General features: G+C 36.6%; 1 protein-coding gene across 15 annotated transcripts in view; it reads right to left on the minus strand.

The window, feature by feature from the left end:
• The window catches only part of CDC14B (cell division cycle 14B), a 158,766-nt gene extending 132,907 nt beyond the window's left edge, over positions 1 to 25,859 (minus strand). For all 15 annotated transcript variants that reach the window (XM_077148732.1, XM_077148746.1, XM_077148735.1 and 12 more), the window contains exon 1: positions 25,685 to 25,859. In XM_077148732.1, the coding sequence (XP_077004847.1) occupies positions 25,685 to 25,844 (160 nt within the window). In that variant the 5' untranslated portion in view covers positions 25,845 to 25,859. The remainder of the gene's footprint in view (positions 1 to 25,684) is intronic.
• Positions 25,860 to 26,206: the final 347 nt, after the last annotated feature.

Genomic DNA, 26,206 nt, shown 5'->3' on the forward strand with positions numbered 1-26,206 from the left:
TATATAACTCTGTGGGGCTCAATCGTGGCTCAAGCCCTGTAGTCACTATGGAGTCAAAGTTAAAAAAAGTAAAATGTATTTCCTGATGAGTTCAGTTACATTATTCAAAGACTGATTAAGATATAAAACAAAATAGGAAAAAAAAATCCCATTTATAATAAAACAGAGATTAAACACCTAGAAATAAGTGTAACAAAGAACAAGACAGGCATGAAAATTTAACACATTATTGAGGAACCCAAAAGATGTGAGCAAACGTAAAGATATACCATGCATGCATGATTCATGGATACAAGAGTCATCATCATGAAGACATTTTCTCCCTGGGTTAATTCATAATAGTACTAGCAATGGAATACACAAGTTGATCCTAAATAAGCCAGAACAAACGAACAAGAATAGTTTCGGAAAATCTGAAAGAGAAGAGCTCTAAAAGGGGTCAGTATCACTAGATATTAAAATATATTTAAAAGTCTCCATTACTGGAGGGATCAGAGGTAATGGTGGAGTTGTGTAGGGAGGGTGGGGTTTGATGGACGGGAGTGATTGCTGAGTCACTGTACTCATGTTTCTCTTGGTCTCTGGTGTCTTGGAGAAGGAGGCCTGGGATTGTGAGTTGTGGCCCATGTCTTAGCCGGGCTATGAAGTCTGCTCTAGGCTGGGTCGTTGCCATGTACTTTGGGATTTGCTTTTTTGTATGTATGTTATTTTTCAGAAGGGGAAAGAGTTAAGTCAATTGTGATGATAAATGCACAGCTATATGATGATATTGTGAACCACAGATTGTACATTTTGTATGATTACATGGTATAGGAATATATAATATATATCAACTAAAAATAAATAAATAAATAAAAAGGTCTGTATTACTAAAACAATGTGTGCCTGGTACAAGAATAATATATAGATGTAAGAACAGAAAACAAAGCCCTAAAATAGACCCAAACATGCAAAGGAATGTATACAGACCCATTCTATATATATGTATATAGACCCATCATATAAAAGAATATCTGTTCCTTTATATGATTCAATATTGTGCTGCTACAAAAAGGAATGAAGATGTGAGGCATGCAGTGATGTGAATGAACCTGTGGGACATTTGGTGAGGCAAAGTAAGCGAGAAACAAACGAACAATTACTGTATGGTCTCCTTTAGAAAATGTTGATAAGAAATAGGGGCCTAGATTGCAAGCTCTTATAGCAGACACATTTAGTACAGAATGGTAATTATTATTTCTGGATTTGGAAAGGCTGTTTTATATATCTATAACCTGGTATATAACACAAGAACGAAGCCGATCAGGTTGGGATTAAGGTAATTCAGAACATAGGGGTAAGGAAGACATTGTATTTTAGAACCGCATCTACTCTTGAGACCAAAAGAAGAAAGGTTTATTTCATCTGGAAACTAAATTTTCTGTAGCACATAACCTAAGTTAACCTGTCTGGATAGCTCATTTGAACAACTGAAACAAAGGGAGCCCAGAATAAGAATGAGGGCCTTAATTACTTACAAGGTAAAGAGTAACCTTTTACAATTCCTTTCTAAGAACATACCAATAATTCAGGAAATTTTGTCTTATATGACAGAGATAAATCCAAACTCAAGTTTTGCATCAGTCTATTAGTCAACACTAAAGCCCATTTTAAAAAATCATATAATTATTTTATTAAAACGTACCCAGCTTTGATCATAAGAAATAAAATTCCTTTCATACATATTTCATATCCATTCATATTTTATCCTATGCTTGTCTTCCTCCTTCTCACTCTTCAACTAGTCATTTTACTGTAAGAGAGAATTATTGTCTATTTTCTTAACAAAATCACATCCTGAGTACCTTGAATACATAACATAAACTAAGGTTTTAAATTATCAGAAGATCATGGAATCTGTTTTCAAGCTGGCATTTTACAAAACACAATTATTGCTGAAATAAAGTTTGTCAGAATGATGACTCAATTTGGTTAAATGTAAATCTTTATTTTATATCATCTTAAATATCTATTATATACACTGCTAGGTTATTGGAACACTTAACACATGTAAGTATAGGATAACATACATCAATAGAATAAAAATATGTGTTGTATTTTACCCAACACTGAAAAAAAAAAAAAAAAGAATGAGGGCCTTTAATTCTCTATACTTTAATGTAATGCCTGGATACTTCCTCTAGAATATATTAAGTAGATAATCAAAAGGTATTGGCAAAGTCCCTTGAGGGATGGGAGAAAAAATATAGAACTATTAAACTTTACCATGAGGGAATCCCCTGATACTGTGTCAAACATTGGGGACACCCAAATCAATAGGCCAAGCCCTTGATTTTGAGGCTTACTCTTGTGAAGCTTATGTAGGTAGCAGAGAAGCTTTGTCTATCTAAAGGTATGCCTAAGAGTTACTTCTGGAGGACGTCTTTTGTTGCTCAGATGTGGCCTCAGTCTCTTTAAGTCCAACTCTGCAAGTTAAATCTTTGCCCTCCCTACTACCTGGGACATGACATCCAGGGGTAAAGGTCTCCCTGGCGACGTGGGAGATGATTCCCAGGGACAAGTCCGGCCCTGGCACTGTGGGATCAACAATTTCATCATGACCAAAGGGGGAAAAGAAGTATAACTAATAAAGAATCAGTGCCAGAGAGAGTTCAAATAGAGTCAAGAGGCTACTCTGGAGGGCACTATTACACAAGCTTCAGTTAGACATTACGACCTATCATAACTTGCCAAACTCCAACCAAAACCATTTCAGCCAATCCTAAAATACCTAGGGCAATATGTAAGATTCTACAAAAGTATCATGCACTAGGGTAACGTTCCAGAAATTTACACTCTCCAGATGGGTTCCTGGACCAGATAAGCCCTGAAATCTCGAGAAGCCAGCCTCTTCAAAACATCAGCTAGTTGCATCTCCCTACCCCGTAGTACTGACTGCCCCTTCCAACATGAAAAGGTTAGAATGGCCATAGCCCAAATACTCCTAAAGAATGGCATAGAAAGATCAAAGGTGATGGTGGAGTTATACAAAGAAGGAAGGGTTTAACAAATGAGTATGATTGCTGAATCATTAAACTAATATTTCTTTTTAGTTTCCAGGTATCTAGAGCAGCTAGAGGTAAAAACCTAAAATTGTGGAACTATAACCCATACCAAACTCTGAAATCTGTGCTATAACTAATTGTTGTGCTGTGCTTTGACATTTATTGCCTTTTTGTATATGTTATTTTTCAAAAAAAAAGAAAAAGTCAATTATGATAAAAAAAAATATTTATGTTTTTCTAGCCTCCTATATTCTGGAGCGGCTAGAAGGAAAAATCTGAGAGGACGGTATGGTAGTCCATGACAAACTCTGGAATCTGTCCTGTAACTACTAATGAAGAGTGCTCTGAGAATTGCTTCTTTCTTTCTTTACTTTGTATATATGTTATATTATACAATTTAAAAAGTTAAAAAAAAAAGAAAAAGGTCTCCATTACTAAAATAGTGTGTTCCTGATACAAGAATAATATAGAGACATCAGAACAGAAAACAAAGCCCTAAAATAGACCCAAACATATAAAGGAATGTAACACATGACAAAGATGGAAAATCAAACCAGGCATCAAGTAAATAAAAGATATTAGGTCGCCATTGAAAAAATAAATGTGGGCCCATGATATAACAGCAGAATAAATTTCAAATGGATAAAATAATATAAAAATATGAAATCATTAAAATTTATAAGAAAATGCAAGATTTCCATTTCCAGCCAAGATAGAGTAACAAAGACTAGATTTGTACTTCTCCTTGAAAACAAAGAGAAAATATATTAAACAATGTTTTTCAAGACTGGGTATGAGGCAATGGAGGATAGTGACCCCTGAGAGAGAGGAAACATATGGGTGAAATATAAATTGCTCCAGTTTACTGGCACTGTACAGTAAGGATGAACTGAGTGAGAGCCTAGCATTCTCCCTGAGTTGGGGAAATGGAGCTGAGCATGCAGGGAAACCAAGAGAACAAGAGGTCATAGGACAAAGTACCAAAGAGGAGAAAGCTGCACAGAGAAAGAACCCCAGAGATTTGCAGAGAATCTCAAATACTTAGCAGGCAGCAGGTGAGCAAATTACCAGAGGCTCAGGAAATAACCATCCTAAAGAATTAGCATGAACAGTACCTAACACTCACACAAGGCTAGAAAGAGTGCTTGTCCCCACTAGTCACTTTGGAAAAATTCCTAAGTCACAGATTACTGAGGAGTATTCAGGAAGGTCTTGCCTCAGTAGAGAGGAATAATTAGCCCTAGACTGAGCAGGGATCTATATCCACCTACAAATCATAAAAGTAAGACCTGAAAAGAAAACAGTGTTTCTAATTAACTTAACTGCATATCCTTGAATCAAGCTCAAGACTTCTAAAAATATAAAAAATACCCAATAACCAATAAGGCAAAATTCTGCATCCAATGATTGCCAAGCATGCAAAGAAGCAGAAAAACACGACATAATTAAGATAATAATCATCTGATCAAAACAGACCCAGGTATCTGATATTAGTATAGCTACCCCAGCTCTCTCTTGGTTACTTCTTACATGGTATATATATATATTTTTTTTTCCATTCTTTCACTTTCAACCTACTTATATCTTTGAGTTTAAGGTAAATTTCTTATAAACAGCTTATAGTTGGGTCATGCTTTTTTTAGTCCATTCTGCCATCTCTGCATTTTGACTGGAGAGTTCAATCCATTTACATTTAAAGTATCTATTGATAATACAGGACTTTCTTGTGCCATTTTACTATTTAGTCTTTGTAAGTCTTATAGGCTTTTCTGACCCTCAGTTCTTCTAATGCCTAATTTCATATATATTTGATTTTTGGCACTGTACAATTTTAAGTCCTGTCCCATTTCTTTCTGAATATATTTTTCATATACTTTCTTTTAATCCATGGGCTAAAATTTAACATCCTACATTTATACCAATTATGTTTGTCTTGATACAAACTTATTTTCAATAGCATACACATATACTGTTCTTATAGTTCTGTCCCCTACCTTTTTTTGTATGTACTTGTTACAAATTATATCTTTGTACAGCTTATTTCTAAAACCATAGATTTATTATTATTAGTTTTTATGCATTTGCACATTAGTACCTGCAAGAAGTGGAGTTACGTGCTGGTGTGAAAGTATTATGTACCCTAGAAAAGCCATGTTTGGATCCTCATCCAATCTTGTGGGAACAACCACTTCTTTTAATCCTGATTCAATACTGGAGTTTGGAAAGTTTTGATTGGATTGTCTCCATGGAGATGTGACTTGCCCAATTGTGGACATAATCTTTTGGTTAGATGGAGATGTGACTCCACCCATTCTAGGTGGGTCTGGATGAGATTACTAGAGTCTTTAAAAGGGAAAACATTTTGGAGAAATGACAGAAAGAACAGAGCTGAGAGAGCCCTCACAGCCTGAAATCTTTGGTAATGCAGAAGGAAGGTGACCCCCCCTGAGAAACCTTACAAAATGAGAGAAAGCTAGCAGATATTGCTGTGTGCCTTCCCAGCTGAGAGAGGTGTACAGAACCCAAAGACCCCTACAGATGTCAACCACATGATTTCTCAAATGACAGAGCAGTTCCAGACAGCATCAGACTTTGTTGAGTGAAGGTAACCTCTTTGGTGTCTTAATTTGGACATTTTCATGGACTTTGAACTGTAAACTTGTAACTTAATAAATTCCCCTTTTATAAAAACCATACCAGTATACAGCATTCCAGCAGCTTCCAAAGTAACACAAGTTACATGTCAAAAAATAAAATATAATGGTACTGGCATTTATAATGAAAAAATTACCAAAAAAGACCCCAAATAAACAAACAAACAAACAAAAAAAAAACAGACCCAGGACTGACACAGATGTTAGAATTAGAGAATTAGCAGAGAAGGACATTAAGAGTTTTTATAACTGTATTTCATATGTTCAATAAGAAGAGTAGAAGAAAATATATGTCTTCATTTGAGAGGTTATCCGGGATGTTATTCTTACGCACTATATAGATATCCCTTTTTAGTTTATGGTGTTATTGGAGTGGCTAGAGGAAAGTACCTGAAACTGTTGAGTTGTGTTCCAGTAGCCTTGATTCTTGAAGACGATTATATAAAGGTATAACTTTTATAATGTGACTATGGGATTGTGAAAACCTTGTGTCTGATGCTCCTTTTATCCAGGGTATGGACAGAGCAGCAAAACAATGTGGATAAAAAAATAAATAATAGGGGGCACAAAGGGTAAAATGAATTGGGTAGATGGAAATACTAATGGTCAATGAGAGGGAGGGTAAGGGGTATGGTATGTATGAGTTTTTTCTTTTTATTTCTTTTTCTGGAGTGATGCAAATGTTCTAAAAGATGATCATGGTGAACACACAACTATGTGATGATATTGTGAGCCATGTATGGAATGTGTGTGTAAAGATTTGTCAAGAAAAATATTAAAAAATAGAAAAATATATGTCCTCATAGATTCAATATAAATGTTCATAGCAGCTATTCATAAAAGTACCAAAGTGGAAACAACCCAAAAGTCCATCAATTGAATAGTCATACAGTGAGATATTATGCAGACATAAGAAGGAATGAAGCACTGATACATGTTACAATATGGATGGATCTTAAAAACATTATGCTAAGTGAAAGAAATCAGTCATAAAATATCATATATTGTATGACCCCATTTATATGAAATGACTTAAATAGAAAATCTATAGATAGAAACTAGACTAGTGGTTTTCTAAAGCTGAGGCAGAAAGGGAACTGAAAGGGAATGGGGGAGTAACTGCTAATAGGTACTAGATTTCTTTTTGAGATGATGAAAATGTTCTAAAATTAGATTATTGTGATGTTTACACAACTGGGTAAATAAACTAAAAACTAATAATATATACACTTTAAACTGATGAGTTCTACGGTCTGTGAATGTTATTTAAATAAAACTGTTGTCAAAAAAAATCAGTAGAGACACATATAAAAGTACATATAAAAATATTAAAAAGACCCAAGTCGAACTTCAGAAGAAGACTACAATGTATGAGATGAAAAATATACTGGATAAAACCAATGGCAGATAGAAGAAAAGAAGATTAATGAATTTTAAGGCATAGCAATAGAAAACTATCCAAAATGAAAGAGAAAGGGGAAAACAAAAAATCAATGAGCTGCAGGACAACTTAAAATGGACTAATAGAAAAGTAACTAGAGTCCTCCAGGAAGTAGGAGGACAGAAAAAAATTTAAATATACAATGGGCAAAAATTTTCTAAGCTTCATAAAATCTATAAACCCAAAGATCCAAGCTCAGTGAATCTCAAGCACAAGAAACACAAAGAAAACCAAACTAAGGTACATAATATCAACTTGCTTAAACACAGCGATGAAGACAAATATCTTAAAAGCAGCTAGAGAAAAAGTACATATTCCATACAGAGAAACAAACATATGGACATCAGATTTCATGGAACCAATGCAAGTGATCTTTACATTAGATCTTTACAGTATAAAAGAAACATCTTTTAATACTGCAACATCTTTACAGTATTAAAAGAAAAAAACTGTAAACAGATTTCTGTTTTGGGCAAAAGTCTTTCTTAAAAAAGGCACAACGAAGACAATTTTGAACATTCAAAAGATGAAAGCTTTTATCACCAGCAGACCCATACTATAAGAAATGTTAAATGACATCCATCAAGCAGAAGGAAAATTATACCACTTGAAAATATGGATGTAATGAAGGTACTAGAAATGCCAACTACAATGTATAAATATTTCAGACTTACCTTTCAAATTAAATCTCTTTTAACAAAAGATAATAATGGTTATGGGATTTATAATATAAGTAAAAGTAATAAGCAGGACTACAATAGCATAAAGGCCAGGAGGGGTGAAATAGAAGAAAACACAAGAGAATGCCTTAATAACTCTGAGTTCAAAAGCCGTAAGAGAAAACATTAGCAGGTTTAGGAATAAACTTGGCACAGCAAGCACAAATCACTATGACTATAATAAAGTTGAAAGGCAAATGACAAATTGAATCATCATAAATAATAATTTTCCCAATATTTAAAGAACCTAATACATAGAAATTAGAAACACCCAATAACCCAATAAAAAATAAAAATTAAAAAGAGGGAAAGGATATTTATAGCCAGCTTTCAGAAACTCAACCTATACTCACAAGAGAAATGCAAATGAAAGTGACAATGAAATTAGAATTCTCTACCTGTCAGACTAACAAAAACCTAAAAGTTTAGTGAGGCTAAAAAGAACAAGAATTTCTCATATATTGCTAACAGGATTGTAAACTGGTATAACTTCTATCAAAATTATAAATCCATATACTTCTAATTCAAAAATTCACTTTTAAAAGTCATCTTATATGCAATCTGAACATATGTAAATTGGCACATGCACCAGGTTATTCAATACAGAATCATTTTTCATAGCTGGAGAGTGGAAACAATCCAAGTGAACATAAGGTAAGGGTTTGTTTAAAGATTGTAAGTACATTATAGAGTGAAATCCTATTCAACTATAAATAAAAGAATGAGGAAGCGCTCTATGAAATGAAAATGAAAGATCTCCAAGACATAATTCTGAGATGTACATTTTTTTCACAATTGAACATCCCTGAAATTAAGCTTTATCTTACAATCAGTGATTTACAATTATAATTGACAGCATACTTCTTTTCTTAGAAGTATTTAAAATAATAAGTTACAATCTACTATAGTTTAGAATCAAAGAAATATGTCAATTAAGAACAGCAAGGCATACATACCATGTATAGAATATGCTATCTTTTAGCTCAAAACCAGGCTACTAAATTCAATGTAGTATTCTAGATTACATCCTAGAACAAAGAAAGGATAGTAATGAAAAATGTGGAGAAATAAAGTCTGGAGTTTATTTAATAGTTCCTATCAATGCTGGTTTTTAGTTTTGACAAATTTGCCAAGGTAATGTAAGATGTTAACATTAGGGAAAACTGGGTGATGGCTAGCCAGAACTCTTCTGTATTATATTTGCAACTTCTCTGTAAATCTAAAATTATTCAAAATAAAGTATTTTTAATAATAATTTTTTAAAGTATCTATATTTGTATCTGGTTGCATATGCGTTTAAACAAACAAAAACACAGGGAGAACATGAGAAACTAAAACCCTTGGGAGAACTGGGCAGATGGGCAAGTATGGGCGGGTAGGGGCAGATGGAGACTGCTCACCCTTTTATACTTTTTCTACCCAATGTGAATGTGTTTACCTATCAAAAATATTAAATTTTTAAAATTAAAAAATAAAAGATACCTTACAAGGGGAAGAAAGGGATTAGGCGGGGGCATTCTAAATAAAGCTTGTATTAAACAACCTAGAGACCATGACAGACATCTGTGCCCTGGCTGGAGAGACTCTACAACCCCTGAAATTCTCTATCATTTAATGCAAATGAATCTATGTACATTTTTCTCAGTAGAGGAGCCACAAGAAAATACATTATTTTGCCTTTATACAATGGAATAATATGCATCTACTAAAAGAAATTTCCATATTTAGGTGTGTATTTATTTGTGGCAATGAAAAATAACTATTAACCAACACATGAAGTGGGAAGAAAGTAACAATATAATAGTATTTATAGTGTTTATCTTGATGTAAAAAATATATTTATCTAAAGATATTTCTATCTATATAAATATATATATATATAAGCATGCACTAAACAATCTAGAAGGCTAAATGTGGTATCATTAGTTAATGCTGTTTACCAAATATTTCCAGTTCCTCATATATCAGGCACATTTGTGCCCTTTTGCGTTTGGGTGGGACTATGTAATTAATTCTAGCCAATGAGCTATGTGTGGAAATGAATATTTAATTGCTAATTCAAGACTCTCCACAGCACTCTTTTCTTCTGGTACAGGGATGCACAATATTCTAGTTGATTGCTGTTCATAGCCTAGGTCCCCAAGCATTTACAACAAGCAGACTCTCCTGCTGACCCACAGTGGCTGTGAAACTGAAATAAGAATAATGTCTCGTCTTTAAACTGCTGAGATCGGGGGCAGGGCAGAATTGTTACGATAGTTTAACCAAGTTTATCCTAACTGATGGACTAAACAACTCACCAGTAGGACCATGGATACTTTTTTCCTCTGTGTTGTCTTTTTTTAAAAATAATGAGCATTCCTAGAATGAGCTGGGACTCAGCATCAAGGGATTGAGAAAAACTTCTTGACCAAAAGGGGGGAGAGAGAAATGAGACAAAATAAAGTGTTAATGGCTGAGAGATTTCAGAGTTGAGAGGTTATTCTGGAGGTTATTCTTACACATTATATACATATCAGCTTTTTAGTTAAGGTATATTGGAGAGGCTGGAGGGAAGTGCCTGAAAATGTAGAGCTGTGTTCCAGTAGCCATGTTTCTTGTAGATAACTGTATAATGATGCAGCTTTCACAATGTGACTGTGTGATTGTGAAAACCTTGTGTCGGATGCTCCTTTTATCTACGGTATGGACAGATGAGTAAAATATATGGATTAAAAATAAATAAATAATAGGGGGGAAATGCATAACTTGAATTATTTATGGAGAAACTGAAGGATGTTTCGCAAAACAACTGATGTGTAATCTTCAAACATGTCAACTTCATAAAAGACGAGGAAAAGCTGAGGAATGTTCCAGCTTAAAGGAGACTAAAGAGACGTGGCCACTCAAGGACACGTGTGACTATGGACTGGCTACTAGGCCAGCAAAAGAAGTAACCGACATTGGGAAATTGCTGGACTTCGACTGTAGATGGTACATTAGATCTTAGCATGCCATCCACTTTACCATTCCTGAATTTGTAATTTACTGTGTATGTAATAGAATGTTTTAGGAGGTATACCATGAACTGTTGAGGGATAAAAGATCACAAAATCTACAAATACCTCAAAAGCTTAAACAAAAATATATGAATGAATAAATAATATATACACAGAAAAAAAAATAATAACGAGCACCGGTATGTTAGATCCTTTTAATGTGGGGGGGTGGGAGGAGGAACGTACAGATCTTGGCATGTGCCTTAGTGTCCAACAGACATCGACTATCCAGAAGCTATGCTCATCATCTCTTAATCTAGAGCAAGCTTGAAAACATCACCCAGTAAGATCCTCCAGTTCCTTCTGTGCTCCCTGAGTAACCTAAGAGCAGAGTAAAAAGTAAGCTGCATAACAACGGGAATAATGTGCAGTGATTTGTATGAGCAGGGGCATATATAAATATACATACATATATATAAATACATACTAACTACTGGTAAACACATAGGAAATCTCTGGAGAGACATAAAGAAATGAGTAATGTTGATTCTGGAGAGGGGAAATGGGTGGCGAGATAAAAGATAAGTGAAACTCTTGCTGCTGCCCCGCTTAATCGTGTATCTTTTGAAATTTGAACCATGTAAGTGCATTACCTATTCAAAATATGAATAAAAGGAAAAACTAAAAAAAAGAAAAAAGAAAAAGAATGCAACTCTAAGTGAAGAGGACAGTGTTCAGTGAGCCATATTTTAAAAACAAAGTCCAAAAAGGGCCATGCATGGGCCAAAGCAGAATGTGTCATGAACCTGAAATTATAAATGTACCGCAAATACATGGAACGTGATTCAAAGGAAGGAAAGATATAGTAGCACTACTTATTCAAATTCAAATAAGTTCTAAAAGCTGCCCACTGATCCTGGAGAAACTGCAGAAATATTATCTCTAATAATTTCAAAGTCAAAATTTTTATTGTTGAATCTTGATCCCATGTGAAAGTTTCAGCACTGTTAAATTCCACCTCTAACCAGCATTAGCAATATTCCACTAAGAATAACAGACTATCATTATTTCCAAAGGAAAAATGACATGATTCCATGCAAGACTTTAATAATGTGGGAAAAGTATCCACAAAGTTATCTATGGAAAACAGCACTTAGGTGCACCACTTATGGTAATGTGATTTCATGGTTTCACTTTGTACACAGAGATTATAAACTCTTGAACATTTAAACCAGTAGATTTATTTATCTTTAAACAATCCCAAGAGTTTCTAACACTTGTTTCCTGATCTTGTTATAAATAAGACTTAAGGTGGTTGACTTTTCACACTAGCATATATCCCCTTAGCTAAGGATGCGGAGTTCCTGGAAATGGAATTTGAACTGAATTGGCAGTCTCCATGGAGATTCATTTCTGGCATTCTACACTGGCAAAAGCTCAGCTCTTTCAGTCACTTCACATTCACAGAAGTCAGGACTCGTCTCTGGCTGTAAATCTTCTAGATGCTAATCCACACTTGTTAGTCTAACCTGCAAGCTACAGTGATGATTAGAAAGTCCTTCATAAAATCAAAGAATTTCCAACACTCCTTAACTGCATACTGATCTTTACCTTGTTTCCTTAAACATTTCCTTTAAGGGTCTCATTAAGCTTACATTTTAAATACTCAGTTTTGTACTCTTCCACTGATTCTTTCTAACAAATCCCTACCACGACCTGCATATATTTTCTCAGCGTTAGCTGTCAAAAATGCCCTACCAGGACACAACATTGTGACAATAATAAACTCAACTTGAGATAATGGTTTGAGAGCTCACTAAGAGCTTACAATAATATCACTAATAGCTTAGAGAAAAAAAAATGAACAATACCATAACTGACTGTGTCAGGCTCTGTAAGTGTCCCACCCAAAACCCATTTCCCACTATTAGCCCAATTTCCAATGACATCTACATTTCTTTCAGGGCTTTCCCTAGCCTTTATAGCCCATTTTGTCTACCCTTGCAGCACATGAAAATTCTCATTCACTCTTTCCTAGCAGCCTTCAACCTACAACTGAGTTACTGGTATATAAATATCCCAGCTCCCGCCACCTTATTAGGGTAACTACAAAGCATGTTAGGGTAATCTATTTACCATGGGAACTTGCTACATAATGAACCATTTATTGGCTTACCTATGTCAAAACTTCCCCACTCCCTTGGGTTTCCTGGAATCACCTCCCAAAGGAAGTACCTGCACTAAAATCCTTGACTCAGAGTCTGTCCTGAGAGAACCCATAATACGACATTGACTTTTATATATGCCTATTTATTTTTAGTAATATATGTCAAAAACAACATAATTACAACAAAGCGCCACTGTATGAGTAAATTAGTGTATGTAATAGATATGTAAGTAATTTCCAGTATGAGAAAATTGCTTTTATAGCCTAAAGCAAAATGTAATATTGCTATTCCTAAATCTATTTTCTAAATTTATTTTAAAGTAGAATACTTAATCCAAAGCTTTGATTTTTCAAAAAAGAGCCTAAATTTATTGGTTAAGTTTCAGAATATCCCACACCTTTATTTTGGAAATTTCCCCAAACTGTCACAATTAAGGAAAAAATTGCTTTAGCTCTGTGGCTGGAAATGATTGTCTTCTAAATTCACAAATTTAACCTCTAAAAGTTTTTTATCAAAACACTATAACTAGGTCCAAACTTTTGCCATTATCTTCCTTTCCCTGCCCTCCCCATGACAGAGATTCCATAAATAAATTTACTTTTTCCACTTTGGAGCAAAGCCTAGTCCCTCACTTAAAGTAGCTGCTCAATAAATATTTGTTGACTGGCTACATTAATGGTTAAATGTCATATTACTGGCAGAATATAAGAGCAATGTAGGAGAGGTCTAGGGAAGTATGAGAAGGGTATTTCCCTCATGACCCCCTTCCCCAGCTGCCACCACAGGAGAATTGGTTATCCCAGGAGGAAGAAGAATACAGAAACTCATGGTTATTACTGTGATCAGAGTAATTCATGCTGGCTCTAGAGGAGAAAATAAGAGAATCTTTAAAACCTAGCTCAAGCCTCCTTTCCAACCGTCCCAGCCGTTCAGTTATCCATCTCTGAGAGTCCATGACATTCACAGATAAGCAACTCTGTTTAATAGAGTTAGCAGGCACCAGTTAGCAGCAACTTGTCTTACCCTGTTTCATGTGCTACTGTCATTTCCCAAAGATCAAGGGTCCTGTCAGAAATCTCTATTGCAGTAGCTATTAAATAGACGAAGCAAAAATAGGAACTCAAGGCTCAAGTCTGTTATCTCTTTTGCAACTCTTGCAGTAGGTATTGTAATGATGTGACTATAAAACACACTCACATATATTCCCTTGAATTTCTGCTTTAAGCTCTTTCAGTCACAATAGTTTAAAATTAGAATACATTAATAGTGGAGTTAAAATCCCAGCTCCAGTTGTGTTTGCTAGATAAATTCAAAGCATTTTTGACAATTGTCAGAAAGGAAAGAAATGCATATTAAGATGCTTCAGGTTTCATGTACTAGGTACTCCAACAAGCTATCTAATGACAGCATTACAATAAAAAAATTCTAAGAGCAAATTGAGAACAGCTCCCCAAAATTTAAAAGCATGATTTGAATTCTATAACACATTCATGTCAAAGCAATTCTTTCTCAGCACCCATAAAAGAATGTGAAAATCAGAAAACTTTTCAATTCAAGTCACATGTACCAAATCTATTCCCTGGAGTATTTAGTAATCTTTATCTCTGGTGCCTTCAATTTAATAAGCAATAAGCAACTTAAAAGGTGCTCTGCAATTAAACTTTATTCCTTGTTTTGTTTTTTAATCAACTTTATTGGGATATAATTAACATACAGTAAAATGCATCTAGCAGTACAGTTTGATGAGGTTTTTTTAATGGTTCATTTCATATTGTAATTGCGTTAAAATATTCATAAAAATCAATTTAACCATTTTAAGCATACAATTCTTTGACATTAAGTACACTAACAGTATTGTATAACTTTCGCCCCTATTTCCAGGCTATTTTCATCATCCTAAACCAAAATTCATAGTCTTTTAGCACTAACTTTCCATTCCTCCCATCACCCCTTATAACCAATATACAGCTTTTTGCCTCTATGAATTTGCTTTTTATTTTTTAACAAGATAAACAGGATATCTCATTTTAAACTGTATCCATTGGGATTCTTTGAGATTCAAATTAGATATATAAAATTAATAGAAACATAAACCTTTCACTTTAGGCCCTGTTTTAGAAGGGATATAGTTTTCAGTATTTTATTAGCTATATACATTTATCTATGTTATAAACCAAAATGACGCTTTCTCTTCCTGTTTCTTTCAAAGGTTAAAACACACTTGCACATGCACGTGCAAGAGACACATCATTTTCACCAGATATTGGGAAAAAATAATTCACTGGTGTAGGAATTATGAAGTGATATTTCCATCACAAATTCTCTCAACTTGATACTGTTTAAATAAATGTGGGCAAAACTACATAATGACTGATTTTTTCATTATTTGTGTTCAATGAGATGACTTAAGTGCCTATTCCTTCTCAAACTCTTAGAGAATAAGAAACATGTAAATTTTCACATTCCCTCCTGCCCCCCTCAAGAACGCCTGGCCTAGTCCCTTGCTCAAAGTAGTTTCCCAATAAATACTTGTCGAATGGACACATTAATTCCATATTACAGTTCATACGAATGAGGATAAATTAACAAAATGCAGAGAACGATTCAGCTGAGATGGTCCTAAAATAGAGGGCCTTGCAGAATTCAGAATTTGTAATGATATTATAGCATTTTTTTTGGATGGGGTATAAAAAGATCAATGTCATAAACCACATAGCTATGCCAAGAAAGTAATTTTACTTTCAAATCGGAACTTGAAGGAACAGCAGATATCATCGACATCAGGAACAAGATGTTTTTCTTTAGTGAAAAGTACCCTGCCGACCAAACTGTAATGGTATAAAAGTGAACTACCTGGGCGGGCCGCGGTGGCTCAGCGGGCAAAGTGCTTGCCTGCTATGCCGGAGGACCTCGGTTCGATTCCCGGCCCCAGCCCATGTAACAAAAACGGAGAAACAGAATACAATAAAACAAGAAAATGTTTAAAGATGTTTCCCTTTCTTCCTTCCTTCCTTCCTTCTATCCTTCCTTCCTTCTCTCTGTCTTTCCTTTAAAAAAAAAAAAAAAAAAAAAAAGTGAACTACCTGAGATGTGAATATGTGCTATTGTGCAATTAGAATAAATTTACCCAGCCTAGCTTTCTCAGCTTTTCAGACTCAAAGACAATGGGACCAAATCTTTGAACTGACTGGTGAATAAAGCACTCTAAGAGAATTGCCCCTGTAGAATATAAATGATACACCAAGAATTAAAGGAGCTGTACAAAAGACCAAGAGAATAACGTTAGAAATTAAAAATAAAAAGCCAATTAGAAGCATATATATGGAGATATTCAAATTTGATCTTTTGATAACTGCCTTTATTTGAGGAACCAGAACAGAGTGAATCAGAATACTTTTAAATTAAAAAAAAGTAAAACTACAAAAGAGGTTCCTTCTTCCCCAAGTTCAGGCTCACATTTCATGAATGTAAATAAGATATAAAGTTGTCCATTAAAGCAAACATATGCCTAGAAAGAACTAAGAAACTTAGGAGGAAAAAATTAAGAATAGCTGTTATAATAGCTGTTATAACAACTTGTTCTAAGTATCCTTTCAGCAAGAGCCTGCAAAAGTAAGAATCACTTAAAAGAAAAAGTTTAATATTGCCAAAAATGTCCTCCACACAAAACTTGGCATTCATAATTATATAACAGAAACTTTCAACATTATCTATACACAGAAAACAAACAAAACTTTTCATATTATAGACAAATTTAGACTAAATTATAAACATACCGAAGATACTTTATGGTTTTTAAAAAAATCCAGTACCTAAGACCAAGTTTAAGACAAGCAAACAGGAAAGGATGGAATCAGGAATCAAGAATCACGGCTAACAGATTAAATTCTACAATTTAAAATCATCAGAAAGAACTGCAAGTAGAGTCAATGATCTGAATACCTTTGTTGGAGCAGTATCCATGAAAAGCTATAGAAAAAAAGAGAGAGAAAAGGGCGTAAAACTTTCTTATAAACTAGAGAATCCAGATGAGATGTACATATTTAAATATGCTTGAATTTAGGAAGGTTATAAAATCATTTTATATTGGAAAATGTCTTTTTAAAGTAATTCCTGCTTCTTATAAAACGAAGAAGTTAAAAGACTAATCGCTGAAACTAAAAACCAACGAATAATGGAAACAATATTAAGACTATTTAGTTCCCCCTGAGCCAGCCTCTCTGTCTCTAAAACAATCTCTTTACTTTCTATCCACAACAATCCCTGTGCCTACTTACCTCATAAAGGTGCTGTTCTAGGTGAAGAATGGTTCTGAAATGTTCACATAAACCAGTCTATATCCATGTATTATTTTAACTTAGAGATAATTATAAAAGTAATTTTAATATGAAGGATCTTAAAGGATTGACTTAGTCAAAATATTCTGTACCAAGGGTATGTAAAGGAAAACAAAATACTGACTACTATAATTCATTTTTCTAATATAATAAAAATAGCTTTAAAAATATAGTTTTTTATTCATGGATGGCTTCCATCCCTTTCAAGTATGGAAAGGTCCTTTAAAAGGCCCTTTGCTTTACAAAACTCCAAAAAGCCCATTTGCCAACTAAGGCACAGTCATGTTTTAAATTAACCACTCCAAAAATGTATAGTCCATCAGTAAAGAATTTGTTTTATTTTCCATAATCTTCTACCTGAGGCTCTCTAATGAGCCTCTGTATGTTTATGAAGATCACCCCAATAAACTTAGCTGTGATTTAATAATAGGAAACAGTTAAATGTCAGTAAAATAAAAATACATACTATTAACTTCAAAAATGAAGCAATGGCTTCAGCTTATTCTTCCTATTATAATGAATCTTTAAAGAGAAACCATAACATTTTCCTAAGGCTCCAAAGATTATCAACACAGCATGAAACCTCCTCCTCCATCCTTAATAATACTGAGCCAATCTCATCTGAAGCATTTTATCATTCTTAGAAGCAGAGTGAGGAACACACTGCATTTTCGCTGTGCTGATTCACTAAACCTTTTGTGCAAGTACACGTATGGGGGAAATTTTTGCTTCTTAGCTTGAAATTCTCCCAACCATGATGACTGTGTCTCGGTCTGCCCTTTGCATTCCCAGCCCACCTCACTACTGTCAAGCATTTATCACCAGAACATTTATGACAGTCAAGGAGGCACAAGCCAAGCACTTCACATGCATCCCCCTCATTTCATCCTGACCACCCCTCTGTGAGTTATTTTTAGAGAGATGAGGGAATTAAGGTGCTAGAAGGCTTAAAGTAATGTGTCCTTGCTCAATTCCAGTGTGGGGCTGACTAGCTCTCCCCAGCCTCCTCAGGCCTACCCATTAGATTAATCAGCCTCATAGAACTGTACCTTCAAAAACTCTATGATCCAAGTTTTGTTCCTCATAGATTTCAACCAGAATGTTTCCTCTAATACACCAGTTCCCCCTCATATCCTCCAAGTTTTATTTCTTAATTAATAAAGAAAACGTAAACTGCTTTAGTTAAGAAAGAAAACAAACTCCATGAGAGCAGGAATTTCTTTGTCACCAGCTCGTACTCTATTTTTAGCACTTAAAAGAAAAAAGGCCTGGCAGACTAGGTATTCATTACATATTTCTTGCATGAATGAAGCATCTGGAAAATGTGGACTGTGATGATGGCCCATTTGTAAAACAGCATGAGCTCTGGAAGGACTGAATATGCATTTAGCTTGCTTATTTCTCCAAATTCACTCCATAACTATTCATCTAATTCAACTTTAGAGGCACTAATTATTGAGTACCGATTATGATATCTTCTGCTGTCCTAAGCAGCACAGGATTAATTAGTAGAAATTCAATAAATTATCTATGCACAACTCAGCCTTATCTGTCACAAAGAGTAAAAGTCAGGAGGCTGGGCTTTAGCCATAGCTTTGCCAAAAACAAACTGCATCAATTTAGCCAAATCACTCATCTCTTGCCCTTGGCTTCCTCTGGGTCAAGTGGAGAGGTGGGCTGTTTCTAGATGGTCTCTTGAAATTTGTTCAAAAAAACAAAACACCTATCCTATTAATTCAGGGACACACACATATACACACACATACACACACACACACACACACACACACACAATCAAGGAAATTTCCAAGAAATGTGGTCTGTAGACGCCAAGGACTTCCTCCTCCTTCCAGGCTAAAAATCCACAGCAAAGTTTAATTCCGGTTTTCCCTACCCACAACAGGGAACTCAGGAAATTCATTCTCATTCAAAGGAACAGCACAGTTAGAATGTGCATTGACTGGGAATGGCAATTCCCTTGCTTTAGTACCAGCTGTGCAACCGACTTAATACTACTTTCCCTTCATTTCCATGCCCACTCCTTGTCTATTTAAGCAGTAACACTGAAACTCGGTAAAATTTTTGCCGGTATGGTGTTGAAATAGCTAAGGAATTAGATTTAAAGCAAATAACTAACACTGACACCATCAGATATAAAGATATTGAGGAACTAAACAAGCACATATATCAAGAAAATTCACACTACACACAAATTTGAAAGTACAGAAACAAGCCACAAGTGAGAAGAAACGAACACTACATACTCTGATGAACTTCAGTTACTGAAATGCAATAATCTACATGAAAACTCTTCAAGAAATTTGAATTTATTTCCTCCTAGATTCAACATTCTACATAACAGCATTCCTTTTCCATCAAGAAAAAATACTTATCTTGCAAACAATGACTATGCATAACTACTTTTACATAGTAAGCATTCAATACTTTTTCAATCAATGAAAATTTATTCATTAATTTTCCTTGTATCATGACATATAGTGTGAATTTTAAAGATCCTAAAAAAAGGGCACTCTATCTACTTAATTTTAGTTGAAGAATACCTTATACACCACTATTAATCAGTGCTCTAAAACTGACCTTGATTTAAGCGTTGCCAATTAAATTATTTACTGTTATAATACAGACTCTCCTTAAAAGTTAAAATATCACTGGGATTGAGAAAACCTTCTCAACCAAAAAGGGGAAGAGCGAAATGAGACAAAATAAAGTGTCAATGGCTAAGAGATTCCAAACAGTCAGAGGTTATCCTGGAGATTATTCTTACGCATTAAATAGATATCACCTTGTTAGTCAAGATGTAATGGAGAGGCTGGAGGGAACTGCCTGAAAATGTAAAGCTGTGTTGCAGTAGCCATGTTTCTTAAGGATGATTATATGATACAGCTTTCACAATGTGACTGTGAGATGGTGAAAACCTTGTGTCTGATGCTCCTTTTATCTACCTTATCAACAGATGAGTAAAACATATGGAATAAAAATAAATAGTAGGGGAAACAAATGTTAAAATAAATTTAGTAGATTGAAATGCTAGTGATCAATGAAAGGAAGGGGTAAGGGGTATGGTATGTATGAATTTTTTTCTGTTGTCTTTTTATTTCTTTTTTCTGAATTGATGCAAAAGTTCTAAGAAATGATCATGATGATGAATATGCAACTATGTGATGATATTGTGAATTACTGATTATATGTAGAAGGGAATGATCATATGTTAAGAATGTTTGTTTCTGTTTGTTGTTATATTTTTTAATTAAAAAATTAATTAAAAAAAGTTAGAATATCATGACACTAGAAAACTTAAAAAAAAAAAATCAAGGTAAATAATTGTAAGGCAAACCACCAAGAATATTTTAGCTATTAGTTATTACAAATTTTCTTTACTAACTAGAAATTTTAAAAATTAAAAAGTAAAATACATTAAACTTCTGTACCAATTATAAAATCCTATGAATTATCAAACACAGATTATACAGTAGGCTTGAGAATCTTTAAATATTTTTTCCTGACAGTACTAAAGAGAAAAGGAGAATGTGCACTGTGGCATTTACTCATCTCTTTCCCAGCAAGGAATTTTTTGTCATTCATTCAGAAAACATCTACAGAGGGCCCTATTTAAGGGTAGGGAGTATAGAAACAAATATTCAGACTTCTGGCCTGAAGAAGGTTCATAGGAAAATCAAATACTGAGTGTGTCTAAGTTTTCTTCTTTGGTACTTTTCCTCATCTTGAGAGTTATCAACTTCCAAATCCAATTTAAAACTCTCCTTGTTGTCACGTTTCCCCAACTTCTGTAGCTGGTACCAACTCATTCTGAGCATATCTTTACTCAGTATGCCTTTAGTATTCATGTATATAGTTGACATAATTTATGCCTGTTCATATGGTACATTGAAACTGCACTGGGAATACAGCTCAAGGAAAAAAAATCCAGGTCACTGCACATGATAGGAGCTGGATGAATGACCAGATCGGTTGAAGATCAGGGTGGGAATAAAATCTCTATCAGACTGCTCCTAGTAAGAGTACATGCTGGAAGAGATGCCTAGTGAAGAGGTGCAACTGACTAAACACTAAACAGTGACCACATAATAAAGGACTACAGGATCAAAAATAAACCTAAAGGGCAGACCAGGGTGGTTCAGCAGGCAGAATTCTCGCAGGCCATGCTGGAGACCAGGGTTCAATTCCCGGTGCCTGCCCATGCAAAAAAAAAAAAAGAAAAATAGACCTAAAGCATCCTTTATTAAATGCTACCACATGAAATATCCTGAGATCTGTGGGAATTCAACTCACAGATAAATAGGTTGTTACTGACAGGTAAATGTCAAGGGACTTAAGTTAAAAAAAAAAAAAATTTTTTTTTAATCTATCTTAAAAATACATTTGAAGTGGTGGGCTAAGGTGGTTCAGCAGGCAGAGTTCTCACCTGCCGTACTGGAAACCCAGGTTTGATTCCTGGTGCCTGCCTATGCAGAAAAAAAGAAACATTAGAAATGACAATGTGCATAGATTTTTTACAAACCAACACCACTGTGAAACAATCTTCACTGTCCAATCACAAGTGTTTGAAAGGATATAGAGAAACTGGACCCCTCATACACTGCTGGTAGTGCAGCCATTTTGGAAGTCTTGGTTTCTCAAAATGCTAAACACAGAGTAACCAAGTGACCCAGCAATTCCATTCCTAGGTTATATAGACCCAAAGGAACAAAAAACATATGTCCCCACACAAATCTGTACAGGAATGCTCATAGCAGCATTATTCATAATAGCTGAAAAATGGAAACAACCCAAATGCCCACTAACTAATAATGAATAAGTAAAAGGTGGTATGTCCATTCAATGGAATATTATTCAGCCACAAAAGGAATGAAGTAATGATGCATGCTACGACACTGATGAACCTTGAAAACATTAGGCTAAGTGAAAGCAGCCAGGGAAAAGACCACAATTATATGAAATGTCCACAAAAGTAACAGAAAGCAGATTAGTGGTTGCCAGGGCCAGGGTGGAGGACAGAATGGGGTGTGACTGCTAATAAGTAAAGGGTTTCTTTGGAGGATAATGAAAATTTTCTGGAATTAACAGCAATAGTTGTACAACCTTGTGAGTGAATATACTAAAAACCACAGAACTGTATACTTTAAAAGTGTGAATTTTATGGTGTATGAATGTTACCTCAATTTTAAAAATAAAAAGAACCTTCACAATATAGCCAAATCTACCAAACCTAAATCAAGAGATCTTAGGGGCAAACAAATAGGCAAAGTTTCTACAAAATATCTCCTTGACTTCCATTTCAGAAAGAAACACAACTTTTAAATTTTTTTTAGAACTTGTCCATGCATAAAGTTATTTTAAAAATTAAAATCAGGTGACAACAAAGCAAGGAGAGATATTTAACACAAACTGTCAGATTTGGAACATTTTAGGAATTGTGACAGGCAAATTATACACAACTTCTAAGCTCTGATGCATCTTCTCTCTTCCCATCTCCACAGAGAAATTACAGAAAATTTCCATATCTGTGAAGTTTTTCCTATACATTTTTTCAAATAGAGAAAGAACTACAATATTTTCAATTCATATTTACTTTGGCCTGGCATCTTCATTACCGGAAATCTGTTCTACAGATATAGCCACACATGTATGCAACCACTGATACTACTGCAGCCATTTCTAACAGGGATAGGGAATATCCCAAAAGACCACTTATTACCACTAAATCAGTCACTATTCAGCCATAAAATGGAATACCATGTAACCATTAAAAGGAGAGGTACATTTCTGGTAGAGCATAGTTTCTAGAAACTTGAATATGAATTGAAAATTGGAGTAAGGAAAAAAAGCTATATTACCAGGAACAGGAGGCTATCTCTATAACCACATGCCTTTTTCTGTATTGTTTTATTAACAAAAAACATGTGCATGAACTGCTTTTTAGATTAAGAAAACAATGGTTGTGGGAACAAACTGGAAATGTAGGGACCAGCAAGAACCTAGTCTTCGCTGTAGATGAGGCCTCAAGTATTTTAACGTCGATAAAAATTATTTGAATTTGTCATATATTACAGTGAAACAGGCTTATTTTAGTCATTTTTCCAGGAAACCAAGACTACTGAGGGTCACTTGGAGAAATCCCAGGGAAGGTGGACCCTTACCACCCTGGAGCTAGTGAGAGAAGACCCTTCCATTATCTTGGCTTCTAATCTCAATAACAGCACTTTGATTTATTGATTGATTTATTTTTTTTTAGCATGGGCAGGCACCAGGAAACGACCCCGGGCTTCAGCATCTTCATCGCAGGCGAAAAGTCTGCCTGCTGAGCCATGGTGGCCGGCCCTGCACTTTGACTTTATATAATGCAACTGCACCAACTTTCCTCAGTATTCTGCTTGGTGATTATTTTCTGAATTCAGTTCACTAGTCACTGACTTATGAAGGCCAGACACACTGCCTTTTAATCTCCATGAAGGAGGAAGATTTACTTCAATGACTTTGTCAAAAACTTCCTTTTTGATGGAAAACAATCTAAATGTTCATCAGTAGGGAGCTGTCTAAGTAAATTATAATACATTTAAAGGATGGAATACTGAGCAGTAATTTAAATCAAATGAGGTACTTTTGTATGTACAAGTACAGAACAATCATTCTAACTAAGAAACACTTTGAAAACAAAACACCGTGCAAAACAACACATTTTATGCTACCGTGTCTGGGTATGGTAGAGAATGCATACACATGTATGCATGCATAGGTCTATTTCTTACAGGACTCACAAGAAACTGGGAACACTGGTCAGCTATGGAAAAGGACATCATGTGGCTGCTAGACTAACTTTTCACTACACATTCCCGTGTACCTTTAGAATTAAGAGTTCGTATGATACATGCACATTACTTGCCCCAAAATTTCATTAAATGCAATTGAACTTACTTTTAAGAGGTATAAGTAACAAAGGGCATGTGAATATGTAGATTCCCCCAAGCCCCTTGGCGGGGCCACAGGTTCGGAGTGCACATCTTGCAAGGATATGCTGTCTCTGAATCTCAGCAAGCTGACGCCACCTCCATGCTCCAGACCTGGGCTTGTCCCTCATTTGCAGGCACCAGCCAGGGACAGGAAAACTTTCTTCCTTCTCTTCCTCAATCTTCAAGAGCCATGCACCAAAAGCCAAGACCCCCTTCACTCTACTCTCAGCTGTGTTTAAAAATTGACCTTTATTTCCAGACTATCCATCAACCTAAAATTTAATTTCTAATAAATTCCTTTGCCCAAACACTTTCTACATTAATGTTCTGACCACTCCAGCTTCCCTGGCTCATCAAAGGCTAAGAACCAGAAACCGTTTATAAAAACCCCACACGCCTGGCTATACACATACACTGCGAATTCCTCAAAACCGTAGACAGCTATTCTGTTTACAAAGCGTTTCCGCATACATCCTCACATTTAATGTCTTCACACCCTTCAGTGTCAATCCTGGCAAACCTAACAGCTGCTAGCTTGGATTTATTCGTCTTCGCAAGGATTGTAGAATCTGCAACTGATAAAACTGCTATCAAAGGGCTGGTTTTCTACCTGCGCTGACGACCTAAGATTTTTCAAAAGTGACAACTCTGGTCCCTCAGCATGCTGAGTGGCTCAAATGCCATTAACGTGACACATTCCTTGTCGAAGCACGAGGGCGGATTATCTCTAGGAGGTCTGGGGTGGGCTAGTGTGTGCGCCCGGGGAGGAGGAGAACGAAACTAGGACCAGGGAGAGGGAAGCTCTGGCTGCCGAGCTTGCTGCACCCTGTGGGACTCGCTCGATTTCCGACCGAGCGGCAGAGCGGTTTGGCAAACGCCAAACAAACAGGGCAGCGCCCGTGCCAGGCGTGTTCGGCGCGCTCGGGGAATCCTCTGGAGCTAATTTCAGGGCTTCAAACTCACATGAGAGCCAACCGTGCTTCCGACCCTGATAGGTGATAGGTACAAGAACTTAGGAAAACCCAGTGGGGGAGGAACACATTCGAGGCGCCGAGCTGACGCCAGCAATTTAGAAAGGTGACCCTCGGCCCATCTTGGGAGGGAAGGAGGGTGCAATATGGGTGAAGTTACAGCTCCGAACAAACGCAGACGGAAACTTGGGGTAGAGGGGCGCCGCCAGGAAGCCACGATCCTGGAGGGGGTGTGGCGGGCTGGGGCTTTTAGGGGGGAGGGGGCTGGAGGCGTGGCAGTCAGGCCCGGGAGAGGTTCCCCAACAGCCACGGTGGTTGAATTGGGGACCCCAGGGCAGGGTGCGGCGAGTCCAGGGTAGCCCGCCACGCGCTCGCCGGCTCACCGGAGATGTCCAGGTACAGGTCGTCCTGCCGGTCCAGTCGGTGCAGCTCCTGCGACGTGGAGCTGCGGCTCTTCTTCACGCCCGGCGAGGTCGACGAGGAGCGCCGCGAGCAGGGGGGCGCGGCGGCCCAGCTCGGCCGCCGCTCGCTCTTCCGCTTCATGGAGGCGGCAGCGGCCCGTCAGGGGGACACGACCATGGCCCCGCGCGCCCGCCGAGGCCCCCGCCAGCGAGCGCCGGCCGAGCCCGGGGGGAGGCAGCCGCGCAGGAGCCGGGGGAGGGGCCCGGCCCACGGCGCCTGCCCTGCTCCCTCCGGCGGCTGCCGCGGGACCCGCGCCGCAGCACTCGCTACAGCGCCTCCTGCCGCCGCCGACGCCCCCAGCCCGCCTCCCGGTCCCCGCAGCCCGCTGGCGCGGGCCCAGGCAACAGAACTGGCGCCGGAGACCCCGGCTGCCCGGGTTCACCGCGCGCGCCCACCGCAGCCGCGGGCACTGCTGCGGAGGCGGTGGAGCACAGCCGGCCGCG

This window comes from Tamandua tetradactyla, chromosome 2 (assembly GCF_023851605.1).
Source record: "Tamandua tetradactyla isolate mTamTet1 chromosome 2, mTamTet1.pri, whole genome shotgun sequence".
In the NCBI taxonomy this organism is placed as follows: Eukaryota; Metazoa; Chordata; class Mammalia; order Pilosa; family Myrmecophagidae; genus Tamandua; species Tamandua tetradactyla.